The following is a 24236-nucleotide window of genomic DNA, read 5'->3' on the forward strand; positions in this document are numbered from 1 at the left end:
ACCCAGACCCACTCGCTTCGTTCCATCCCAGCTGACCCCACTGTCGCCTCCAGGACTCCTGCCGCATCTTCTTCACTATTCCCTCCACTTTTAGTCCTGTCCCTTCCAACCTCCTCTCTACTCAGAGGCAGTGGCCAGAGTGATCTGACTTTTAGTCAGATCTGGGGGTACCTGGGAGGCTCAGGCAGTAAGTGGCCAACTCTTGGTTTCAGCCCTAGTCATGATCTCGGGCATCGGGCTTCACACTCCGCGTGGAGTCTGCGTGGGGTTCTCTCTCCTTCCCTCTCCCTCCTCCTCTGCCCCTCCCTTGGCTCACATTCTCTGCCTCTCTCTTTCTCTCTCAAATAAATAAAATCTTAATAATAGTAAAAGTCAAATCTGCTTGTGTATTTCCCGTGTAAATGCCTCAGTGGCTCGCCATTGCCCTTAGGCAGGTGTTGCTCTTGAAGGTGGCCTCAGGCCCGGCCTGTGCTCCTTCCCGTGGAGCCCATGTCCAGCCACGCTCCAGCGCTTGCCGCAGTGCGCAACTCTAGCTCCTCAGTGATTGCTCCTCTGTGTGCTCTGGGCCTTTCATACATGCTGTTTCATTTGCCTGGACAGCTGATCCCTGTTTGCTTAGGGAATTCCTCTGCATTCCTCAGGTCCCGAATGCAGATGTCACTTCTAGAAAATGTTTTTTGATGCCGCAAATCCAGCTTAGGTGACTTTCCCCCATGCTCCCCAAACTTTGTGCATTTCCACCTTCAAAGCTCTCATCACACGGAATTGCCATCGCCTGGGTCCACTGCAGGATTGACCTGAACTCTGGGGACAGTGCCTGTGGCTGTCTTGTCCTGTGGAATGTGTGAGCCTCTTTTGCCCATGGCCACAGAGCCCTTTTTCTCTTCCAACTATGGCTGTGGGTTGGAATGCAAAAGGCAGCTCTGGAAACAAGGCTTAGTGAGGTAGGGCCGGCCCCAGAAAACTCGTTTGCTTCCAAGTTGAACGCTAGCAAAGTTGCTTCCTCGTGTCCTGTCCTGCCACCCGTTGCCTGGGGTCTGTGGCACCAGCGAGAGTGACCACATGAGCTGGCTTCTTTCAGAGGGTGGCTCTGTGGCGCAGATTGGTGCGGGGACCACCGTATACCCTGCTCCACTTTATCTTCTCTCCTTTGATACAGTCTCCTGCATACCCTGCTCCACTTTATCTTCTCTCCTTTGATACAGTCTCCTGTAGGTTGAGTTGTTAAAGAACAATAAGATGTCAGACACGGAGACAGAGTAGAAAAGCAGGGGTAATCTGTTACGCCCAGATTAGTGAGGAAGCCTTTGAACATCCCAAACCACCTGTTCCTGAATAAAACTCGATTGTTTTACCATTCCAGCATGTCTTACCTAGTCTTTGGAATGCCATAGATGCTACAGTGTAAATCCACACCCTCATTCAAGGGTAACATTTTAACATGTTTGATACAGTAAAGAGATAGAGGTTACATTTTCATTCTTCTAACAGGTGGTATAGGGGATTTGCGAAACCTGTGTCTCCTCAAACCGTTGTACTGCATCTGGGGTAGAAGATCCAGATCTGTATGCGGTTCTCTAGCAACTCTACGTAGTCCCTGGGACAATCAGACCCTTATATGTGAACATATCCAGGATCCTAATTCAAGAATTTTCTTCTGAACTCTATTATGAATAATGCCTTATGTGTGTATAGAGTTTTACAGTTAACCAGGTACATGCAAGATCTTAATTTGACCTTCCAACAGCTCTTTGAGGTAGGTGGCTCAGGGCTCATCCCCCGCATTCTGGCAGAGGAGAAAATGGCCAAGCAGAAATCACACAGCTAGTAACTGAAGGAGCCAGGCCCTGAGCTCGGGCCTCACAGTGCCCAGTCCTGCGTTCTTTCCATCATGCCACACACCTCCTTGTTCAAGATTGTGTGTGTGTGTGAATGTATTTCGGGTGTATGGGGGAATTAATCAGACTTCTCCTTTAAGATCTGGATCACTTAAGAAATAGGTATAGCTCATCATCTTAGTTTTATTGTGATACTACAGGTTTAAAGAATGGAATACGTGACTTATGTGGACACGTGACAGGTGGGCGTTCAGCTCTCCCCCTTCCCCCCCTCTGCAGCCCAGCTGGACTCATCCATGCGGTCCCCATCTGGTAGTAGGACAGCCGCAGGCCTCCCTGGCACAGAGGCAGACGTGCTGTCTTGCATTGCGGTGCGCAGGAGAGGAGAGGGGCCCTCAGGCAGGCAGTTGGAGAGTGAGCTGAGGAGATTCCAGGCCACCTGTGACCCTCCCTCCCTCTCCCCTGCGGATGGGTGGGCACAAGGAAGTAAGAGGTTAGCAGGAGTTCCTTGGCAACCGTTCTGAGAGGGTTCAGGAGTTCCTCTTCTCTGGGCTTTGTAGGGGAGGATGAGTATGGTGCTTCCTGCAGAATTAATTCCCTTGGGAAGGAAAGACTGTAAGCTCCTCGAGGGCAAGGACCTCTTAAGTCTAACACATCCTGTCCTCCGAACTGTATAGCATAGGACTGAACATATAGTTGTGCCCAACAAATACTTGCTGACCAATCTGTGATCTTCACTATAGCATAGAGGTTGCAGAGAATAAATATTGTCAGAGATGGGAAGACCCAACTGGAGAACAGAAGGTGATCAAAAACATTTGCGCTCTTTTTGACCCACCTGAAGGCATGCTGGCTGGCAGCCAAACTGCCCCAGCCATCAGACTGTGCCCTCGCTGGCTGCCCCAGCCATCAGACTGTGCCCTCGCTGCCCCAGCAAGCTGTCTGAGGAGTGGTTCGTCCTCCAGAGACAGCAGCCCAGTGGCTCCCCCTTTTGCTGTCCTTGCCTGCTCAGTGCTTGGATCTTGCATATTCTTTGAACAAATGCAAACAACTTCTTTAACCCCACCCCCTCCTTTTTTCTCTATCTCTGCTGTTTTTCTTTGTTCAGCTGCTGGAGGAATTTTTTTCTTCATTCCTGCTCTACTCCCTGCCCCATCTCTTAATCGCTCCTTTTCTCTTTTTCTTTCTGAAATTCCTCTCTTAACTTGGTAGATAAGTAGAAGAATACTGCTCGTGATAGTCTCCTGCATCAAGAAGTAATGTAATAGTTAAGAGAGGGAGTTTTTAAGTACCTTGAAAGTTTCCAGAATACCCATCTAGAAAACCGGCAGATACTTTGTTTGTAAATTAAATTGCTTTTGCTGAAGCACCAGCACTAAGAATAAGTGTACTTTTTAATGCAATTTTGATTTTGTTTAATTGTGTTAAGTACAGTGCTACCATTTTTCATGGCAAACAAGATTCTACCAATGCGTGTCTTAAATAACCTAAACTGTAACTAGTCCTGTCTGTGGGAAAAGGCTCACTCTTTCCAGGTTTAGAATACCTATCGGACGCAACCAATGTATTGTGGGTTCTGGAACCATCTTCATGTAGGGCATATCTGTCCTTTGTAAGGGTCCTAAGCAAACTGGGAATAGAGGGAGTTTCTTTGCTTCATACGTATGACTTACCAACTTCATGTCTGTCCCCCAGGAAAAGCTTTTGACATCACATACGTGCGCCTCAAGTTCCACACCAGCCGCCCTGAGAGCTTCGCCATTTACAAGCGCACGCGGGAAGACGGGCCCTGGATTCCTTACCAGTACTACAGTGGCTCCTGCGAGAACACCTACTCGAAGGCAAACCGCGGCTTCATCAGGACAGGCGGAGACGAGCAGCAGGCCTTGTGCACTGATGAATTCAGTGACATTTCCCCTCTAACTGGGGGCAACGTGGCCTTTTCAACTCTAGAAGGAAGGCCCAGTGCCTACAACTTTGACAACAGCCCTGTGCTGCAGGTAATGGCTCCAGAAGCTGACTCTGTAGCCCGCTGGTTCTCCCCTGTGCATGCCGGAGGCGGGAAGACTGTTTATGGGGGCCTGTGGTCCCACTTCCTGGGAAAGGGGTAGGAGTAGCAGCTTCCAGGCGGACGGTATTCTGCTCTCCTGAATATTCTCAGTATGTGAAGGAAAGCAGCTTTGGTCCTGCCACCCAGCTGATGTTCTTGTGTTCTCATGTACCTGCCAATGTACTCTGGGATATAAACTGTAGAGATTTTTTTAAAAACTGAACAATTTAAATTCGGGTCTTTACTTGGCAGTGGAAACATTTTGCTTCTGACCTTTTGAAAAGAGTATTTGAATCTACCTGTTCTTTTCTTTTTCTTTCTTTCTTTTTTTTTTTTTTTTAAGATTTTATTTGTTTGAGAGAGAGAGAGAGGAGAGCTCGTGCATGTGCCGGCAGGCATGAGTGGGGGGAGGGGCCGAGGGAGGAGAAAAGCAGGCTCCCCACTGAGCAGGGAGCCCGCCCTGGAGCTCGATCCCAGGACCCCGAGATCATGACTTGAGCTGAAGGCAGATACTTAACTGACTGAGCCACCCAGGCGCCCCCTGAATCTATCCATTATTTTCATAACCTTCCTTATCTCTTTCATTTGACCAAAGGAAGTATTTTTTAGTCTCAGGGAGGGGGAACAATTGAAGCAAGTCATTTAAGAATGCCGGCTTCCTTCATTATTGTGCAGGGGAAGGTGGACCACATTTGTCTGCACTATTGTCAATCATAAAAACTTCTGATCACCTGACAGTGCTGGTGTCTGTGACAGGAGAGACGTGTAGGTTCCCGTGGTACAGTGCTCGAGCATCACAATAGAAGCCTTTCCCTGTTTGAGCACAGAAAGGATTAAAGCTATCTTTTTTCTCGTGAATTCTGTGTCCATGTTCTTTATACACCATAATTTAGAATCTTTCTGCAACACAGAATTGGAGATGCTTGTGTCATGTGGCTGAAGCTGATATCTAAGTGGGGGCAGCTGTATGAAGTGACTGAGTGAGAGCGACCGGTTGTGAGTCTGCAAACTCTGTACATTTCATGAAAATCTGTCGTCATTTCTAAATAGGGTAAAGTAGGGAGTTTCTTTATTCTTCTGGGCTTTATGACTTTTTTTTTTTAATTTATTTATTTATTAGAGGGAGAGAGACCACGAGCAGTAGGGAGAAGGGGGTGGGGAGCAGGTTCCCACTCAGGGGGAAGCCGGATGCGGTACTCAGTCCCAGGACTCCGAGATCACAACCTGAGCCAAAGGCAGCTGCTTAACCAGCAGGGCCACCCAGGAGCCCCTTCGTACTTTTGTGGCTTCTCAGTCTTTCTCTTGAAGTTTATTATATTCAAGGACTCTTTGTGATTTGACCACGTGGTTTTGGATAGCGGCAAAAGATGAGAATATGTTTCTCTGTGGGTCCAGTTCTTCCCTTCTGTTGTATTTCTGCAATTTGCTGAGAGATCGTGAATCTTGAGCTTGGTCAACTCTGAGGTTCTGGTGAGCAGTGAGTATGTTCGCAAAGGCCTTTCAGTGAAGTGTTTCTTGCGATGGTAGTAAGATATGTTCAGAATAAGGAGTAGAAAGAATAGCTTTTTGATAGATTAAAAAACAGAAGATTGAATGTCTAAGGGAGATGTGATCTATAAATTTTTTAAGTTTGCTAGCTTAGGTGCTTCCTGTGCAAATGATCCTTTTTGACAACCCTGCAGAGATAGCGGTAGAGGCAGCAGGAGGAAGCATTGACCTACGTGACTTCACTGTGGTGTATTCTGGAACCTCTGCTAACTGGATGCCTTATCAGCCTGTCCTGAAGCAGTTCCTCCAGCTGTAGGAGTTCTGATGTTTGCTACTGGTTTTGTTTTGTTTTTTGTTTTTTTCCTCAAGTTATCTCTATACCCAACTGTGGGGCTCAAACTCGCAGGAGTCACATGCTCTATCAGCTGAGCCTGATGTTGCTCCTCTTTATACCATAGGAACTTGTGAGACTAAATGTGGTAGAAATGTCACGGGCATCTGTAATAGATCTGGTCAGTTGCTGTCATTATGCGAAAACATTAGTTCTGTGTCTCTGGATGTAAGAGCTCTGGTTTTCATATCCACTTGCCAAGGAGCGCTCGCTGATCAGACGTTAGCTGATTTCACAACGATAACTGACTTGACAGCTGAGCTGATATGACCCCCTCCCCTCATTGCCTCCTGTGCCTCTCTCCAGAAGCTGCGATCTCCCCGATGGGAGAATAGACCCTTCCTGGTTTCACTGTGTATGAATATTAATGAGCATATGCTGATTTAAAATAATAATAATAATCAGCATGTATTATAGCACTTTCCATAATGTGCCATAATGTGCCAAGCAGTGTTCTGAGCCCTTTAGCTGTATTTACTGCAGATGTATATACACACTATATACTGTTTACTCATTGAACCTTCACAGCAATTCTACAGGTAGATACTTTTGCGATCTCCATTTTACAGACAGGGCATCGACCTCATTTATCAGAAGAGATCAGAAGAGATCCAATAACCCATATCACACAGATTTAAGCAGCAGAACTGGGATTCAAAACCTAGAAAGACTGGCCCCAGAACCTGTTCTTTTTAAGATGCCTGTTATGAAAGAAATGGCTTAGACTCAGCCCTTGAGAAGCTTTTACTCAAGGAGAGCTGTGATAAAGATGAAGCTCAAAGGAGATAGGAGGTACAGTAAGCATTAAACACAGATATACGCGGAGCTATTTACATTACAGACGACTCAAAGATTCCTAGCGTTGTGGCCGGGAGTGGGAGTTGTTATTGGAGTTCCAAGTTGGGAAGCAGTGGAATCATCATCTCTTCTCCTTTCTAATTATACTTGGAGGCTTCACGGGGATTAGCTCTTATGAGCCCTCTAGGTTGCTCTCTGTGCCAGGGGTTTGGCTTGGTTCGAGCCGTGCTGCTTAATCAGGGGTGTGCCTCCCTGTCTCTCAGGGAGCCTTCTGAAAACACAGATGCCTGTGGCCCTTGCACTTGCTTGTTGCTTCCCCATGGGGGATGCTGAGAGGCACACCCAGGATGGGACTTTACATGGTGTCTTTGGGTGGTCATGTGTCATATACTACTCCAAAACGTAATGAATTTAAGCGACCATGATTTATTATTTCTCATGATTCTGTGTTGGTGTGGGCTCACCCACACTGGCAGCTCAGCTGGGGGCTGGGTTTCTCTCCCCCTGTAGTCTTACAGCTTCGACGAGGCTAGACTAGGCTTCCCCAGATGATGGCAGAAGCATTCCAAGAGGGTAAGTCTCTGGGCACAAGTGCTTATCAGACTTCTTTCTGCCTGTGTCACTTTTGTACATTTCCCCTGGGCAGAAAGCGAATCACATGCCCCAGCCCAGCATCAGAGTGGAAAGGGACTCTGCAGGGTGTGGACGCCGGCAGACAGGATTCACTGGAATCATTATTCTAACAATCCACCATAGATGTAAACATCTGACTAAAATTAGCTCAATGGAAGGGCGTTTATTAAAAGGGCTTAGATCTCATAAAACCTAGAGGAAAACATTAACTTTCCTTCTCGTCCCCTCTCATTATGCTACACCTACCAATCGAATCAGTTGTGGTTGCTTCAGATGTGTTCATTTGCTCAGCAAATGTTACTTGAGCACCTACTGTACGCTGAGCACCAGGAAAGCTGCAGTCAACAAAACGAAGAAGTCCTGCCCTCGTGGGGCTTACGGTCTTGGCAGTGGTGGCGGAGGTGGGGTGGGGTGGGCTTGTGGTAGTGGAAACAGACTATAAATGAAATAGGCAAGTGAAATAGGGCCTTGGGGTGGGCAGCAGTTCTAGGTTGGGGGGCAGGGAAGGCCTCCCGGAGAAGTGACATTATGGCAGAGAGCAAGACAAAAACTGCATCTGACTGGTTCTGGCCCAGTCATAATTTATTACTGTGTACTTGGTTGCCTCTCCCAGATCTGTCCGTAGCGGACTGGGGGTGGAGGGAGAGAGAGCTGGTACATTTGGGCAGGAGGAGGCAGGGAGCGGCGCAGCTCCTGCTGTGTGGTTCCAGGAGCTCTGTGCTGCTTGCTCGGACTGAACGTGGGGCGTGGACACAGGGTGGAGAAGAAGGGACCTGTGTATTGAGGTCCTCCCGTATGCAAAGCATTTAGAAGTATATTTCATGTAAACCTTGCAGCAGCCTTGTGAAGAAATGAGTAGTATTCCTGCTTTTTTGGGACTCTGAGTGGTGACACAACAACTTAGATTAAAGAAGAGAGGAGTCAAGAAGAAGACAAATGTTAGGAAATTAAGGGAGTCATTGAGCATTATAGCAGATTTAATGCTGGAAGAGAATATAAGTCACATGATATATTAACTATGAAAAATTAAAAAAATACTGTCACATTGATGTCTCTCATCTTCAGTCTCTTTACTTTTTTCTTTATTTTCTTTCTTTTTTTTCTCCCCCGACAGGAATGGGTAACTGCCACTGACATCAGAGTAACTCTCAATCGGCTCAATACTTTTGGAGATGAAGTGTTTAACGACCCCAAAGTTCTCAAGTCCTATTACTATGCAATCTCCGATTTTGCTGTGGGTGGTAGGTAAGTAAACCATGAAATAACTTTTTTTTTTCCAAGATTTTCTTTATTTGACAGACAGAGATCACAAGTAGGCGGAGAGGCAGACAGAGAGTGGGGCAGGTAGCAGGCTCCAGGACCCTGGGATCATGACCTGAGCTGAAGGCAGAGGCTTTACCCCACTGAGCCACCCAGGCACCCCAAACCATGAAATAACTTTGAAAGTGACTGGAGCTTTGGTTTAGAAGTGAATGTAGCAACTTGTTTACAACCATATTAATAATGTTGTTAGACCTTCTCATTATCCTGGAAACAAAGTAATGAGGTTTTCTAAAACCCTGTCAAATCAGCACACTAGGTGAATCCTTACTGAGCACCTCAGTGCAAAGCTCTGCGCCGGGCCCTCCAAAGCCACCGAGGCAGCACAAGACGTTCACCTGCTGCATAGGATTTAACCTTCTAGGATCCTACAAATGAAGGGGGGCAGGCAATGTATGAATATGTGAAAAATTAAAACATGTGTTTTAGAGAGAAAGAGGCCATATATTGGAAAATGAGATGGAACTGTCAAGCTAGGGCGGGGAGCAGATGGGGACGAAACGGGGCCCTGAAGCAGGGGCAGAATCTGAATAAGGAGGGAGGGTGTGTGGGTGGGTGCCGGGTGGGCAGGTCACAAGCAGAAGTGTAGGGCTGGGAGGTTGTAGAGCTACTCAGCTTAAGGAACATCTCCTCTGGGAGTCTGTAGAGCTGACAGAGTGAAAGCTGATTGAGACTCTAATCCATGAGAAACCGTGTACTGATTGAAGTAGGCCATGCTATCTAAACGGCAGTTAGGAAGATGACCTACGGGCAAGGTGAAAGTAGAGACCATCAAAAGAATTTCTCTTTTCCTTGTGATGCTGTGATCTGGGTATTAGGTGACAAATACCTGACATTAGGGTGGTGACAGTAGACGGGAAAGGAACATGGCAGATGGATTTTATTGTGAAGCAAGAATTATCAGGACATCAGTCAAGGATGATGTTAAGGTTTAATGATCAAGAGAACGGTGGTCTACTAAAGAAGTAAATGAAGAAGATGAGCAAATTTAGGGAGAGGATGGGTTTAGACGTAGACATGTATTGTTTTAGGTTATAGGAGACATCTGAACGTGCTCCTGTCCCATCAAGGGTAGGAGCTGAGGGGAGAGATGAGAGCTGGGGATAGAACTTTGGGATTCATCCTGGTGCACTGTAGATGTTTCTGGAAGGTCTGAAAGGTATTACTGAGTAGCAGGCGGAACATTGGGCCTGATTCTGTCTTCATGGAAGCCAGTGAGGGGAACATCAGGGCACTAGAGCATGTTTTAGCGTTCATGCCCATTTCCATGAGTCCTTAGTTTGTGGTTGTACCTGCTCCTAGGGTTCCTTCGGGGATTCTTGCCCAAACAACGTGAGGGAGTGTCAGGCTACCTCTCTGCATACGGTGGTGAGGTGCTGAACGCCTCTTACTACCTTCAGATCAGGACACTTTAAAATCATTATGACACATAACAGCCATGACCACCTTTTTCACTTGTACTGTGCCTGCACAATCCTGGGCACATGAATGGAGCAGCTTCTTGGTTCTCCTGATAACCCCGTGAAATTCACATTGTCATTGTCCCTATCTTACAGGTTAGGTGCAGAGGTTGTGACATCGGTAAGTCACAGAGCCAGCTCCCAAACCCATGTAGCCAGGCTTCGGGGTCCTTGCTCTGCATAACCTCCACACTTGGCTGCTGCTTGATACACACAGTTGACTTCAGGAAGTGATCCTAGAAATTGCGGAAGCCTCCAAAATTGCTAGACTTTCTTCCCATGTCTGGTTAATGCTCCATCCCCTATTAAGTAAAGATGTTTTGGGGGGAGGGTTTTTGGCTTGTTTAATTTTTCTTCCTACCTGAAAACTCAGTCATTACTTAATATTGCTTAGTTCCTCAGTGTATAGTCTTGAATGGTAAAACTAAAAAATAAGTAAGTAAAAAATAAAAAAACTGTTCTGGGGTTGTGTTTAGTTCTCTTTGTACCTCCTTTTTCTGCATCCATTTCTGGGACTTGGTGGCCATTTCGTATTTTTGTCTGTTCTCTTCCCAGGTGTAAATGCAACGGCCATGCAAGTGAGTGTGTGAAGAACGAGTTTGACAAGCTGGTGTGTAATTGCAAACATAATACTTACGGGGTGGACTGTGAGAAGTGCCTGCCTTTCTTCAACGACCGGCCGTGGAGGAGGGCAACTGCGGAGAGCGCCAGCGAGTGCCTGCGTGAGTGCCCCTTGGCCTCCGTCACTAAATTATCTTGAGGACTTCCAGAGTGGGGAGAAGGAATGGGTGACTTCCTTCTGTTCCTCCTTGAAAGGAGAACTCTGAAAGGCAGTGCTGCTTCTGTAATCGGAAAGCGTAGAACGGTAACCTGTACGCCCATCGGAGGAAAATCATAGATGAAGGCAGTTGGCTACAAATACAAAGCACGTTGCGTTTTGTTCAGTTTCAGTATCAGAGTGGGAGCAGCGTCTCCAAGGTTTGGAATTTCACTTGGATCCAAGTGCTAGGCCAGTGTAGCCTACTACAAGATACGGTTTATCTAGTCTTGCCTTAGCTGCACGTTAAAATATTTTCCTACCAGCAGTCAGGGTCATTGATGAACATGTGTTCAGTACATTGAGTTCTGGACTAAGGCTGCATTCAAAAAATTATTTCTCAAAATTATTCTTCCTTTATTTCACTAAAGAGCACAGCAGGGAGACTTTTCCTGCTCCTCCGTGTAGAGGTGGGTGGCTTTGGGAAGGAAAGTAGATCTTAGTATTTCTAGAGAAGGGTAAAAGGAAAAAGGCTGCACCTTGTTTTATCCCTTAGTAATGGCTTGGTTTATTCTGGACAGATAGAGAAAGAAGCCTCAGGAGAAAGGAACCATGAAGTTATGTAATTATGCTTTGTCAAGGACTTAAAAATTAGAAACTTTTAAAGCAGCTATAATTTTTTATGACCTTATAAATATTTCTTATCATATACTCTTTTTTTTTTAAAGATTTATTTATTTATTTATTTGACAGAATGAGAGAGGGAGAGCATGAGAGGAGAGAGGGTCAGGGGGAGAAGCAGGTACCCTGCTGAGCAGGGATCCTGATGCGGATCTCTATCCTGGGACTCCAGGATCATGACCTGAGCTGAAGACAGTCACTTAACCAATTGAGCTACCCAGGCACCCCTGTCATATACTCTTGGTAAAGGAATAAGAGAGACACTCTGAGCTCACTGGAATTATTAGCAGAAACCTTGAGAAATGACCAGTATCTTGACTCAGGACTATTTCTCTTAGTTGCCTTAGAGCAGGTTTTCTTATCTTTCCTTTTCCTCAGCAAATCCCAGATTTGAAGATAAATCATACAGCCACCTCTAGGACTCCTGGGCGCTTGCTTGAGCTTCAGTCCTTGACTGAACTGTAACAGCTAATGTGAGAAGCTAAACGATAAAGGTCTTAACGGAAACAGTGAAATGCCCCAAGACATGACATTTCAATAAATGTACACATGTGTTTGAAAAGTACTTTGCTTAGTGATGGGGTCGTATCTTTTTTTTTTTTTTAATTTTAAGATTTTATTTATTTATTTGACAGAGAGACCACAAGTAGAGAGGCGGGGTTAGGGGGGCAGGCTCCCCGCTGAGCAGAAAGCCCAATGTGGGGTGCAATCCCAGGACCCTGAGATCATTACCTGGGCTGAAGGCAGAGGCTTAACCGGCTGAGCCACTGGGGTGCCCTGATGGGGGTCATATCTTGAGTCTGTCTAGGAACATTATGAAAATGTTCCAGACTGGCAAGTGAACCCAATACTGTTTCTAAAGGACTTTGATAAGGAACTAAATCAACCTGCCTTGGGTCCCTTCAGCACTAAGTTTCTGGCCGTTGGGACAGTACTTCAGTATTGTCAGGATGCTGGGGTTGGAGAAGAGAAGATTACAGCCTTCTCTCTTACCAGTTGCTGGTGACGGAGACACGGTGCCTGCTTTACCTGTGGGTTAGGACAGTGTAGGCAAGGGGACTGTTCTGCTACATGGTCCCAGGGCACCAAAGTGTTTAGGTGGGGGTGGGCTGGGTTTGGCCTGGGGTAGGATGTGAGGGATAATTTAGGGAGACTTGAGAGATGAGATGGAGAAAGGGAGCTCTCTAAGTTACTTAACACAACTCTAGTTTTTGGTGCCAGTGACTCAAGTTGCTAAAAAGTTTTCAAGTATAATACTGTGAAAGAACTGGTTATAAAGAAGGGGAGGTGACAAGAAAGAAAAAATATATATTCAGTCTTTTTTTTTTTCTTTTTTAAAGATTTATTTATTTATTTATTTATTTGACAGATCACAAATAGGCAGAGAGGCAGGCAGAGCCTGAGAAGGAGGCTCCCTGCTGAGCAGAGAGCCTGAGGCAGGCCTCAATCCCAGGACCTTGGGATCACAACCTAAGCCAAAGGCAGAGGCTTAACCCACTGAGTCACCCAGGCGCCCTATTCAAACATTTCTTTAAAACAACTTGGTTTATCTGAAATCAAATAAAACTGTATTTAGTGCTCAAGATACTGCCGGTATTTTGTGTGACATCAGTAATTCTAAGAAAATACACTTATTATAAACACAGAAAAGAAGTTCTGTGACTACATATACTTGTTCTTAAAATATAGTTGTGTTCCACAGGGAACATAGTAACTTAACGGAGGCTGTTGGCTTTGTGGCTCCCCAGGAGACAGACTTGTCTAGTGAAGCTAGATTTTTCTTCAGTGCTGCTTCCTTCCACAGAGGCGCTCATTTAACCCATATGTATCAGGTTACGCCAGTCTGGCCTTGCGAGCAATCTGGCACTTAGAAAGTTAGTATCTTAACTTATTTCAATTGGGACCTGAAGAGTTAAGGTAAATTAAAGCCTGCATATAAACTGGCTCCCTGTTGCTGGAGTTGGTATTAGAACGAAGGATAAAGATTCGGAAAAATTGCAATTTGACTTGCCTTTCACTTGTATATAAACAATTGCCTGGAGATTCCTAAGTACAGGAATTCCTTGTATTTTACGATGGCGTGCATTGTGATAAGACCATCTCTGGGTAAACCGATAGCCTGACTATCTAAACCCTCATTGACCTCCTGTTTTTGTTTTCAAATGAACAACGCCTCAAGTGGGCGTTCTTTTCTGACCCCCGTTGTGCTCCAGAGATGTGGGAGATGGTGGTTTGGTTTGCTCAGAGTCTTTTGAAATGCCGTTCAGCCAAGGAATGCGGAGCTGACATCACTCATACGTTTTTTGGCCAACAGCCTGTGACTGTAATGGCCGCTCACAGGAGTGCTACTTTGACCCTGAACTCTACCGGTCCACCGGCCACGGGGGCCACTGTACCAACTGCCAAGGGAACACAGACGGCGCCCACTGCGAGAGGTGCCGGGAGGATTTCTTCCGCCTCGGGAACAGCGAAGCCTGCTCTCCCTGTCACTGTAGTCCCGTGGGTAAGTGACAGGCAAAGCCAGCATCAGCCTGACCGATTGAAAGACAAAACCCCGCACCCCCCCCCCCCCCCCCCAGAAAACAAAGCTCTGCTTCCTAGGCACCTGCGCAGGGGAAGAGTGGAAGTACGTGCACTGTTGTCCCAGGCAAATGACACAGGATGTGCCTGACCCTCCCCACCTCCCCTCCCTTTAACCAAGTTCAACCTCCCAGTGATTTGCTGGTGTATATAAATAAGTGTGGGCTTGGCCTGAGTCATGGTTTTGTGTAAATAATTAGTAACCCGATCCTAGAGACCATACGAACTTTGACTGGAAAAGGTTAGCTGCTTCGTGAGTTCTTGCTCGTTAATAATTTTGTTTCGTTCACGATCCTTAAAGGGCTGGACTTTCCCCGGCGTGTTGTGTGTGTTCAGAGATGTAGGATGCGCTGAGTCTGCTCTCCTCTTTCCAGAGTCTGACCTTTATGTTGCTGTGCCTGTAGATACGTAAATTCTAGACATGGGCCTTAAGGAGCCTGTGCTTGTCCACAGAGAAGTGACTGGGTTGGGGAGCAGTTTATCCCTGGGTGCAGACATATTTGCTTCTCAACATTGATGAGCTGGGTGTGTGTCTGGTGAGGTTAAAATGGTATGGCTCGAAAGGATATGATTCTGAGATTATTAGGATTTACAGTTTGATCTTTCTTCTCTCAGTAACCATCTAGAGATGACATCTTGGGTTTCAGGCATTGTTTTTTGTTACCCATTTTTTTTCTTTGACATATTTACTTGCATTTCTGGTCGTTGACAAGCTCTTTAAATTTTAGGTTCTCTGAGCACACAGTGTGACAGTTACGGCAGGTGTAGCTGCAAGCCGGGAGTGATGGGTGACAAGTGTGACCGCTGCCAGCCCGGGTACCATTCTCTCACCGAGGCAGGGTGCAGGTAAGACTTTTCAAACCCAGGGGAAGGGGGCAGGTTCTAAACGTGGTTGATCAAGAATAAGAGTCCTCGTGGCTTGTCTTCAGCATTATAAACGTTTTCTCCCCCCCGGTAATTGTCAAGAACTTCTGGCTGTAAATATGGTCCGGGTTTGGTTTGTAACTCAGTTGAAGCAGGGTTTTTAGTATGGAAATGTGATAGCTATATCCCTGATTGAAACCAAATCCAGACATGAAACTGAGTTTAGGACTCCTTTTGCTTTTTTATGTTTCCCTTTAAAAAAAAAAAAAAAATTAAAGTCAACCAACAAAAGGTTGACTTTAAAAGTGGAATTTCTTTCTCAGTTCTCTTCTCTCTCTGTTTTACTCCTTTCTCCATCCACAGGCCGTGCTCTTGCAATCCTTCCGGCAGCGTGGACGAGTGTAATGTTGAAACCGGAAGATGTGTTTGCAAAGACAACGTCGAAGGCTTCAGCTGCGAGAGGTAAGCGCATTCTTCCTCTGGCCGGACTGTTTTTTTCTGGCCTCATATTTCAAGTCCAAGAAACTCCTGATTATATCTTTATGTTTTTCAGATGCAAACCTGGATTTTTTAATCTGGAACCCTCCAACCCGAGGGGTTGCACACCCTGCTTCTGCTTTGGGCATTCTTCTGTCTGTACTAATGCTGTCGGCTACAGCGTCTATCCGATAACCTCTACCTTTCAGATCGGTAATTTGGACCTTCCCTTCTGTCTCCCAGAATTATGAGACTGGACTTAATGGTATTTTTTTTAAAAATGAGTAACTTTTTGAGGATTTTTTGATGGTGGTAGCATTCTGTTTTTAAATGTTAATGATTTTTTTGTTTGGCTCTCTGTTTGGCTTTTTATTTTTTATTTATTTTTAAAGATTTTATTTATTTGAGAGAGAGAGAGAGCGAGAGAGAGGAGCAGGCTCCCCGCTGAGCAGAGAGCCCAAGACCGATCCCAAGACCCTGAGATCATGACCTGAGCCGAAGGCAGAGGCTTAACCAGATGAGCCACCCAGGCGTCCCCTGTTTGGCTTTTCAATTTATTGAAAACATATGGATTTAGGGTTTACTATAGTATAAAGTTTTGTAAAATCAAAATATAGCTTGAGGGTAAGCACACACAGGTACCGTCATAGGATCCGTGTATTCAGAAGTACTTATTGGTGACTTTCCGTGTTTGTTGGTGTTGTATAAAGGACCTGAATTCAGGATGCTCACAGTGTGATGTGCTTCCTTCCTGTGCTTGCAGATGAAGACGGGTGGCGCGTGGAGCAGAGGGACGGCTCTGAAGCGTCGCTGGAGTGGTCCTCTGAGAGGCAGGATATCGCCGTCATCTCAGACAGCTACTTCCCTAGGTACTTCATTGCTCCCGGTAAGTCAGGCGCAGTGGCAGTCTGGGGTGAGGAGCGCTCCTGTCTACTCTCCTCCTCACCTCGCCCACCCCTGTATCTGTTTGCAGCTAAGTTCTTGGGCAAGCAGGTGTTCAGTTACGGTCAGAACCTCTCCTTCTCCTTCCGGGTGGACAGGCGAGATACTCGCCTCTCTGCAGAAGACCTGGTGCTCGAGGGAGCTGGCCTGAGAGTGTCCGTGCCTTTGATCGCTCAGGGCAATGCCTATCCGAGCGAGACCACTGTGAAATACGTCTTCAGGTAAGATGGTCTTCTTTGTAAAGTCTGACTTGAGCGGAGTTGTAAAAGTGGTTTCTTTACCTAAGCTTATCAGGCCTCAAGTTGTTGAAGAAAAAGGTTTGGAGGGGCACCTGGGTGGCTCAGTGGGTTAGGCCTCTGCCTTCGGCTCAGGTCATGATCTCAGGGTCCTGGGATCGAGCCCTGCATCGGGCTCTCTGCTCAGCAGGGAGCCTGCTTCCCTTCCCCCCTCTCTCTGCCTCCCTCTCTGCCTACTTGTCATCTCTGTCTGTCAAATAAATAAAATCTTAAAAAAAAAAAAAGTTTGCGTTATAAAGGTGACTCTGGAAGAGGAAGCCTTCCCTTTACTTACTGTGCTCTTTCCAGCTGTACTGTTAAACCAACAGGCCTGTTTCCGACTTGGTTAGATTGTCAGAGCATTGCACTGTTGGTGGCAGAAATGCATACGAAATGCTTTCTCAGCACCCACAGCTGTCCTGACAGAGGCTAATGTGGCCCTTTCTTTCTCTCTAGGCTCCACGAAGCAACAGATTACCCTTGGAGGCCTCCTCTTTCCCCTTTCGAATTTCAGAAGCTCTTAAACAATTTGACCTCTATCAAAATCCGTGGGACGTATAGTGAGAGAAGTAAGTTATGATAGAATTTGAGAACATTAAGATGATTGGGCAGAAGGGTCTGCATAATGCAAAAGTTGGTCTCTAAAGTCCCAATACTATAGCACTGGTCCTATAGAAGTGAATGAATTATCTCAGTATAAATGAATTATGTACAAAATTAATGCACTTGTTAAACCACTTTCAAGGACCTGGAGAAAATTTGCTAGAATTAGTAAATGGCATTGTTTTATAATGATTAAGACTAATGAGGTGACTTTATATCTAAACATAGTCTAAGAATCTTACATGTTGTTCTGCCAGCTCACATGCTTAACCTTTATTTCTTTCTATTTATTGCTATTAATTATCAAGCCCTAAATCATGAAAAACTATAAATTTCTGAGTGAAGGTTCATCATCATGTTAAACAGAGCTGTTTCCAATATGCCTTTAAAATCCTTCCTTATAATTTTTTTTTTTTTTTAAATGAGGACCTTTTTCTGTAGAAAGCTCAGGCTATTTGGGTGGAGTCAGAGGGGTGGTGGTGTGGCGTGGTGAGTCATACTTGCAGCTTGGATGTGTTGGTTTTTGAGATGCCTACGTGAATATCCAGACAAAAGTATCTTGTATGTTGTTAGAAATAACGGTCTGGGGCTTAGGAATAAGTTAGGACTGGAGATCTAGAGTTGAAAGGTTGACTACCCCAGAAACATAGATATCTAAGGGCCATGTGTTGAGACTTAAGGGAGAAAAAAGAATTTTAAGGAAGAGAAATAATGAATGGGTTTTTAAAGATGGTGCCATTGGATTTCGGATCGGGGACTAAGGAGTCATTGGTGATTTTTTTTTTAAAGAGGTGTTGAAAGTGAAGTTACGCTTCAGGGCTTTGACGAGTAATTTGAAGGTGAAGAAGTAAAATAAAGCTTATTCTTTAAAGAAGTTTGGCTGTAAGGGAAGGAGAAGAGATGGATTATCATTCAAGAGTAGGGACTCGATGAGAGGGTGAGCGCTTTTTAGGATGGGAGATGTAAGAATGGTTAGAATTGGAAGCATATCACCCAGTGGGTGTATCTCATGATCTCGCTGTTGACAAAATCCACAAATGTATTAAAAGTAGCTAAGTTCAGAGCAGTCATAGAAGACATGTCCTTCAGCCTGAGGTGGTCAGTTTCTAAGGATTCTATAAAAGGCAGGTGAAATTTCATGACATAGGGAAAGGATGATGTAATTAAGGACTGCCTCTTGGGGGCATGTTCCTGCTGAGGCCGTCACGGGCCCTGTTGGGTTGGATGACCGATTGGTCTAAACCAGTTCACGGCTTCCTCTGTTTTAATTTTCTTCTGGAAGCAGGGAGCACTGTGACATACGGCACACTGGCTTTTGTGTAATTGCACGTTTGCCAAAGTAGCCCTGAATATTAAAACTTGGTCACCAGTTTTTCCTATTTTCTGCGGGGCCAAAAAAGGTATAATTGAGAGCTGCTTGTTGGCAGGTGTGTTCCTTGCTCTCTTACCCCTGAACTCTACAGTCAGGGCCTGCTTTTGTAGCCAAAGAACAAAAACATTGCTTAATGGCTACGGACTTCTTGTCTCCTGCATTCTTGCTCTGATCTCCCCTTGGCCCAAAATACTGTCTGGCGCCTTTACTTTTATATATGGGTGATTGAGACACCTGTCAAACCCCACAGAGCTGGTTGGGTGTGTGTTTAAGATATGTTTGCTGTCCTGCCCTTTCAGATCCTCAGCACCGGGTGCCCCGTGACTGTCGTGAATGCTGTTTTCTAGTTATCTCCCCCAATAGATGAGTTAAGCCAATAGCTGATTGTCTCTGGAATTTTGTGTCTGATTCCTCTTTAGCTTTATTACCTTTCTGTAAGCTTTTAGAACACAGCAGCCCGTTCACGGACTCTCTGATCTACACCACACGCAGGTGCTGGGTATTTGAATGATGTCACCCTGACAAGCGCTCGCCCGGGGCCCGGGGTGCCTGCCACCTGGGTGGAGTCCTGCACCTGTCCTGTAGGATACGGTGGGCAGTTCTGTGAGATGTGCCTCTCGGGCTACAGAAGAGAGACTCCGAGTCTCGGGCCGTACAGCCCGTGTGTGCTTTGTACCTGCAACGGACACAGCGAGACCTGTGACCCCGAGACAGGTGAGACAACGAGCTGGGGCCGCTGGACTGAAATCCTCTCCAGCGGACGGGCAGGAAAGAGCCCCTGGTCTTACCTGCTGGCACACCTGCCTGTTTTCTCACACCCCCCTCCACACAGGCGTCTGTGACTGCAGAGACAACACGGCCGGCCCCCACTGCGAGAAGTGTGGCGATGGGTACTACGGCGATCCCACCTCGGGCACCTCCTCCGACTGCCAGCCCTGCCCGTGCCCTGGGGGCTCAAGCTGCGCCGTCGTCCCCAAGACGCAGGAGGTGGTGTGCACCAACTGTCCTACCGGCACCACCGGTCAGTCCGTGTTGCTTCTGACAAAAATACATTAGGGCACAGAGCCTGGGGGACTTGCAGATTTTGTTGGGCTGTTTGGCGCCATGATTACAGTCATCTAAGCGGGCAAAAGTTGTGCGTGAAAGAGATTTATTATGGATTCATAAAATGCATATCAGATACAAACAATAGCTAACACATTTACAGCCATGTACTTCTCTAAGTACTGTACACCTTCTGCCTCAGTGATCTTCACAGCTCGTTGACGTGGGTTCTGCTGGGATCCCCATACTACAGCTAAGCACACTGAGGCACAGAGACATGAAGTCATTCACATGTCCAAGCTGCCTGGTTCGTCCTTGGAGGAGCTCATGACCACCCCCATATGCTCTCCCACCGAAGATGAGAACCAACGCTTGATTTTTAGTTTGTGGGACTGTCCTGGGATTCTTGATACAAAGTGGTACTTTTTAAATTCTTAAATTCATTTTGTTTTTTCTTCAGTAGTCCTTTCAGTGCATTAGAGCCCCTCACATTTAGTTAGGAAAAAATATTTTTATTTTTATTTTTTTTAAGGTTTATTTATTTATTTACTTATTTGACAGAGAGAGAGATCACAAATAGGCAGAGAGGCAGGCAGAGAGAGAGAGAGAGGGAAACAGGCTCCCTGCTGAGCAGAGAGCCTGATGTGGGGCTCAATCCCAGGACTCAGGGATCATGACCCGAGCTGAAGGCCGAGGCTTTAAACCACTGAGCCACCCAGGTGCCCAGGAAAAAATATTTTTATAGCTTTGGTTAGACATCTGTTCCTATTCTCTGAGTCTTTCTTTTTGATAAGAACCTAAAAATTGATCTTTCCTAGCTACTCAAGGAGCAGTCTTGCTGACTGACTGAGGAGACCAAGGCTCACTGGTGACCATTCCTCCACTGACTTCAGCCTCCATGTTGATGGCGAGGTTCTGGCTAGGCTTCTGATAGAACCCTTGACACAAACTTTTTCTTCAAAAGATATCCCTGCCTGGAAATAAGTGAGACAAAAATACCACTCAGCTAATAATTTGTATCTCGTGTACCTCATCAAAACACTCTTTAATCCTTGGGAAACATCAAAATACCCCATCTTCTCTTTTCAACTCCTCCGACCCGACACGAGCACAAGGGCATTGCAACACAGAGGGAGTCAATCATTTGCTTAAGGTAGTTGAGAAAATAAGAAGTAGAAACCAGTGTTGACTTTCAGATTTTTTACTCTTTGTATACGTGTATTAGAAAACAGTGGCCCATCAGCGGCTCATAGATGGATTTCTCCGATCTCATTCCCCGTTACCCTCTGTTGCCTTTGTGGTCTCCGCTGTAGCTGTCCTGGGCTTCTTGTAATCCATCAGATCAGCCACACTCTATGTCCTTTTATGCACAGTCTGCCTTCTTTAGAACATTTTACCCCAACTTGTTCCACCCAGACCTCATTTTTCCTGTGCAACTCCGATCTTTACCTTGGAGTTGGGTTGAAACATCACTTTCCGCGGTGAACCCGCCCTACACCACTCCCTCAGTTGTTAGGACCTTTTTTCCACTCTGCTGCCGCAGCATATAGCAAGCATTCCCCTGCAGACTCTCTTCTTAGATGTACTTAATATGGCATTTTGATGAGAGATCCGTTTGCTCATTCTGTTGGTCCATTGGGTCGACTGCAAGCCTAAAACTAAGGTAAGCACTGGAGACATTCTCATGGCCATGCTGAAGAAGACAAATGGTGAGTCGAGGTGATTTGGGATACATGCTGGAGCGATGGAGTGTCCTCTAGATCTGGCAAAATGTTGTAAACTTGTTAGTCTATAACCAGATTCTCTCACACAAGACTCCTGAGGTATGTTTTGTTTTGTTAGTTATCATCTGACTTACGGGTGTTCATGGGTGTGTAGAGGTCCACGCGCAAAGCAGCATAGACCCTGCGGAAGATGATTCCGTCACTCGTTAGTCCTATATCCTGCTTTCCTTTTTTCATAGCACTTTTTAACCACTTGGTATTTTTCTGTCTGTCTTCCCCCTTCTAACCCCCTAACACCTGTTAAGCTCCACAATAGCAGGGACTTTTGTCTGTTCCATTGACTTTTGTATTCCTAACACCCAGAATAACACCTGACATGTATGCTTGTTGAATGAATGCAGATATTTTTTGGCTAAAGAGTAGAGTTTGCAGATATGGGGTAAGATGTTTCTCATTTAGAAGACAACCGAAGAACAGAAGAACTGCCTACATATAGCCCCTGAGCTCCCCGCACATGCTGTGCTTCACGTTTGATCTTTAAAATGATCTTTTGAGGCAAATTAATAATAATGATGATGATGATTTTTTTTTATCACATTTATTTGAGTGCCTGGCATTGGGAATACAGAAATGAATAAGAGATGGTCCCTGCTCTTCAAGGGCTAAAAGTATAGCTGGAAACACAGATAATTTTAAGACCATGCTAGAGGAGAAAGAACAATGCCTCCCCCAGGGTGGAGGGGATGATCAGGAAAGCTGAGGCAAAAAAAAAAAGTACCTAACTTGCCCAGAGTCATGTAAGTAGTACATCCAGGACTTGAACCTACATCCTGGACTCTGAGACAAAAGGATAGCTTAGCTGTTATTGCCAGAAGGTACTTTGGCATGCTTTAGCAAGCTTTCCATGGGCTTCCGTGCCCCCCTGTTTTAGGTTTTCTACCAGATTAAAAAAAAAAAAAGTTTTATTCAAAACAGGTTTCAAAACATTTTAAATATAGATCATATCTAGAATGGCCAAGTGATCCTATGAAAGAGCAAAGCTGACATACTGTCCTAATCATGGTCTGGAGAAGGATCTTGGGTGAGGGTCTGATAACTGCTCACACCAGAGACAAGAAGGGCCCGTGTAGCATCCATTCTTCCTCGCCCAGCCCGCCCCCAGCCACAGGTTCGGTTCTGTTCTGTTCGGCTCAGCAGTGACCACCAGTGACCACCGTTTGCCAAACGCAGGGGTCAGTTTTCTGTCCTCCTCTGACCCGGTCTCAGCAACGTGGGACCCTGGTGACTGCTCACTCCACCCCACACATTTCTCCTTTTGTCTTTGGGGATGCGGCCCTCTCTTGGGTCTCTTTCCGTCCCTCTTCTCTTGAGGCTCCTTTTATCACTTCTGATTCTCAGCCTGACACTCCCATGTCCACTTCATCTGTATTCTCCCCTCAGGTGAATAGATCCTGTCTTCTAGCTTCAAAAGACTTTCTGTGCCTCCTGAAAAAATCTGTCTTAGGTCCCGACCACACTCTGCTGAGCACCAGAACCTACTCGTCGTCTTCGCTTGGCTGGTGGGCTGCAAGCCTTCCATTTGCCCCTGTCCATCCTTTCTTCATTTTTTCACCCCTGGGCACCTGTATGCACGCATCACATGGGCCCTCCGTTTGTGTTCAGGGAGCAGGAAGCGCCTAGAGGAGATTGGGGGGGAGGGGCAGAGTTTTTAGTCCAAGGCCCCCTCTGGGGTCAAGGAGGGTCCTTGTGGCTTAGTGACCTTCCTCGGGGTTCTCAGCTCCTGACTCTGGCTTTCTCCAAACAGCCCTTTGTCACATGAGGTTGTGCTTAACTGCTCCCTCCACCCAGCCCCTGAGGCCCAGGTCACAGAGCCCCACAGTCGCTACCCCCGGGGCTGCCCTGTCCCTTGGGATTGCTTACACCTTGCCCACACTCGTATAGTTGGTGTCTTTATTAAACTCTCTTCAGGTCTTGCTAATTTGAACCTGTCTTTTTTTTTTTTTTAAAGATTTTATTTATTTACTTGAGAGAGAGAGAGCATGAACAAGGAGAAGGTCAGAGAGAGAAGCAGACTCCCCATGGAGCTGGGAGTCCGATGCGGGACTCGATCCCGGGACTCCAGGATCATGACCTGAGCCGAAGGCAGTCATCCAACCAACTGAGCCACCCAGGCGTCCCTGAACCTGTCTTTTTAATTTTCCGCTTGAGTCAGATGGCTAAAGGCATCACAAATTTAAGCAAATCCAACCTAAATCTTTGACATCTTCCCTTTTTCTTCAATCCCAACCCTGTCCTTCCCCCAATCTTACTCATCTCAGTGAAAAGACTACTGTTCACCTAGTTGCTCCGGCTATAAGCTAAAATCCTAGGCTTGTCCTTGATTCTTCTTTCTTTTATTCCCTGGAAGCAGTCAGCCAGCACGTGTGACAGGCTCGATCTCACATCTGACTGAGTTTCCCGGCCTCCACTGCCACTGCCCTGGTCCACACCACTGTGGTCTCTCGCCTAGAAGAGCCTCCTCTTGGGTCTCCCTGCAGCCCATGCTCACCTGCTGCCAGGATAATCCTTTTAAAATGAAAAATCGAGGGCACCTGGGTGGCTTAGTCCCTTAAGCATCTGACTTTGCTTCAGGTCATGATCGTGGGGTCCTGGGATGAAGCCCTGTGCCCTGTGTCAGGGTTCTGTGCTCAGTGGGGAGTCTGCTTCTCCCTCTCCCTCTGCCCCCCACTCGTTCTCTCTCAAATAAATAAATCTTTAAAAAAATGTAAATCAGGGCATGTCACTTTAAAAACTCTCTAATATCACCTCATTGCACCTTAATTTAAACCAGATTTTTTTTTTTAATGCTATGATCTTCATGATTGGCTCTTACTACTTCCATAAGCTTATCGTGTTTTTCTGGAACATGCTTTCCTTGGATATTAGCATGGCTCTTTTTT

The 24236-nt window shown here is 46.1% G+C and overlaps 1 protein-coding gene across 1 annotated transcript in view; it reads left to right on the top strand.

The window, feature by feature from the left end:
* LAMC1 (laminin subunit gamma 1) overlaps window positions 1–24236 on the top strand; it is a 125618-nt gene that overhangs the window by 77281 nt on the left and 24101 nt on the right. Inside the window, exons 2-13 of the mRNA XM_082702879.1 lie at window positions 3534–3838; window positions 8313–8443; window positions 10534–10700; window positions 13731–13919; window positions 14725–14842; window positions 15224–15322; window positions 15414–15550; window positions 16101–16223; window positions 16311–16500; window positions 17011–17123; window positions 19022–19243; window positions 19362–19550. Coding sequence (XP_082559005.1) covers window positions 3534–3838; window positions 8313–8443; window positions 10534–10700; window positions 13731–13919; window positions 14725–14842; window positions 15224–15322; window positions 15414–15550; window positions 16101–16223; window positions 16311–16500; window positions 17011–17123; window positions 19022–19243; window positions 19362–19550 — 1983 coding nt within the window. The remainder of the gene's footprint in view (window positions 1–3533; window positions 3839–8312; window positions 8444–10533; window positions 10701–13730; window positions 13920–14724; window positions 14843–15223; window positions 15323–15413; window positions 15551–16100; window positions 16224–16310; window positions 16501–17010; window positions 17124–19021; window positions 19244–19361; window positions 19551–24236) is intronic.

This window comes from Mustela nivalis (genome assembly GCF_964662115.1).
Source record: "Mustela nivalis genome assembly, chromosome: 16".
NCBI classification, from domain to species: domain Eukaryota; kingdom Metazoa; phylum Chordata; class Mammalia; order Carnivora; family Mustelidae; genus Mustela; species Mustela nivalis.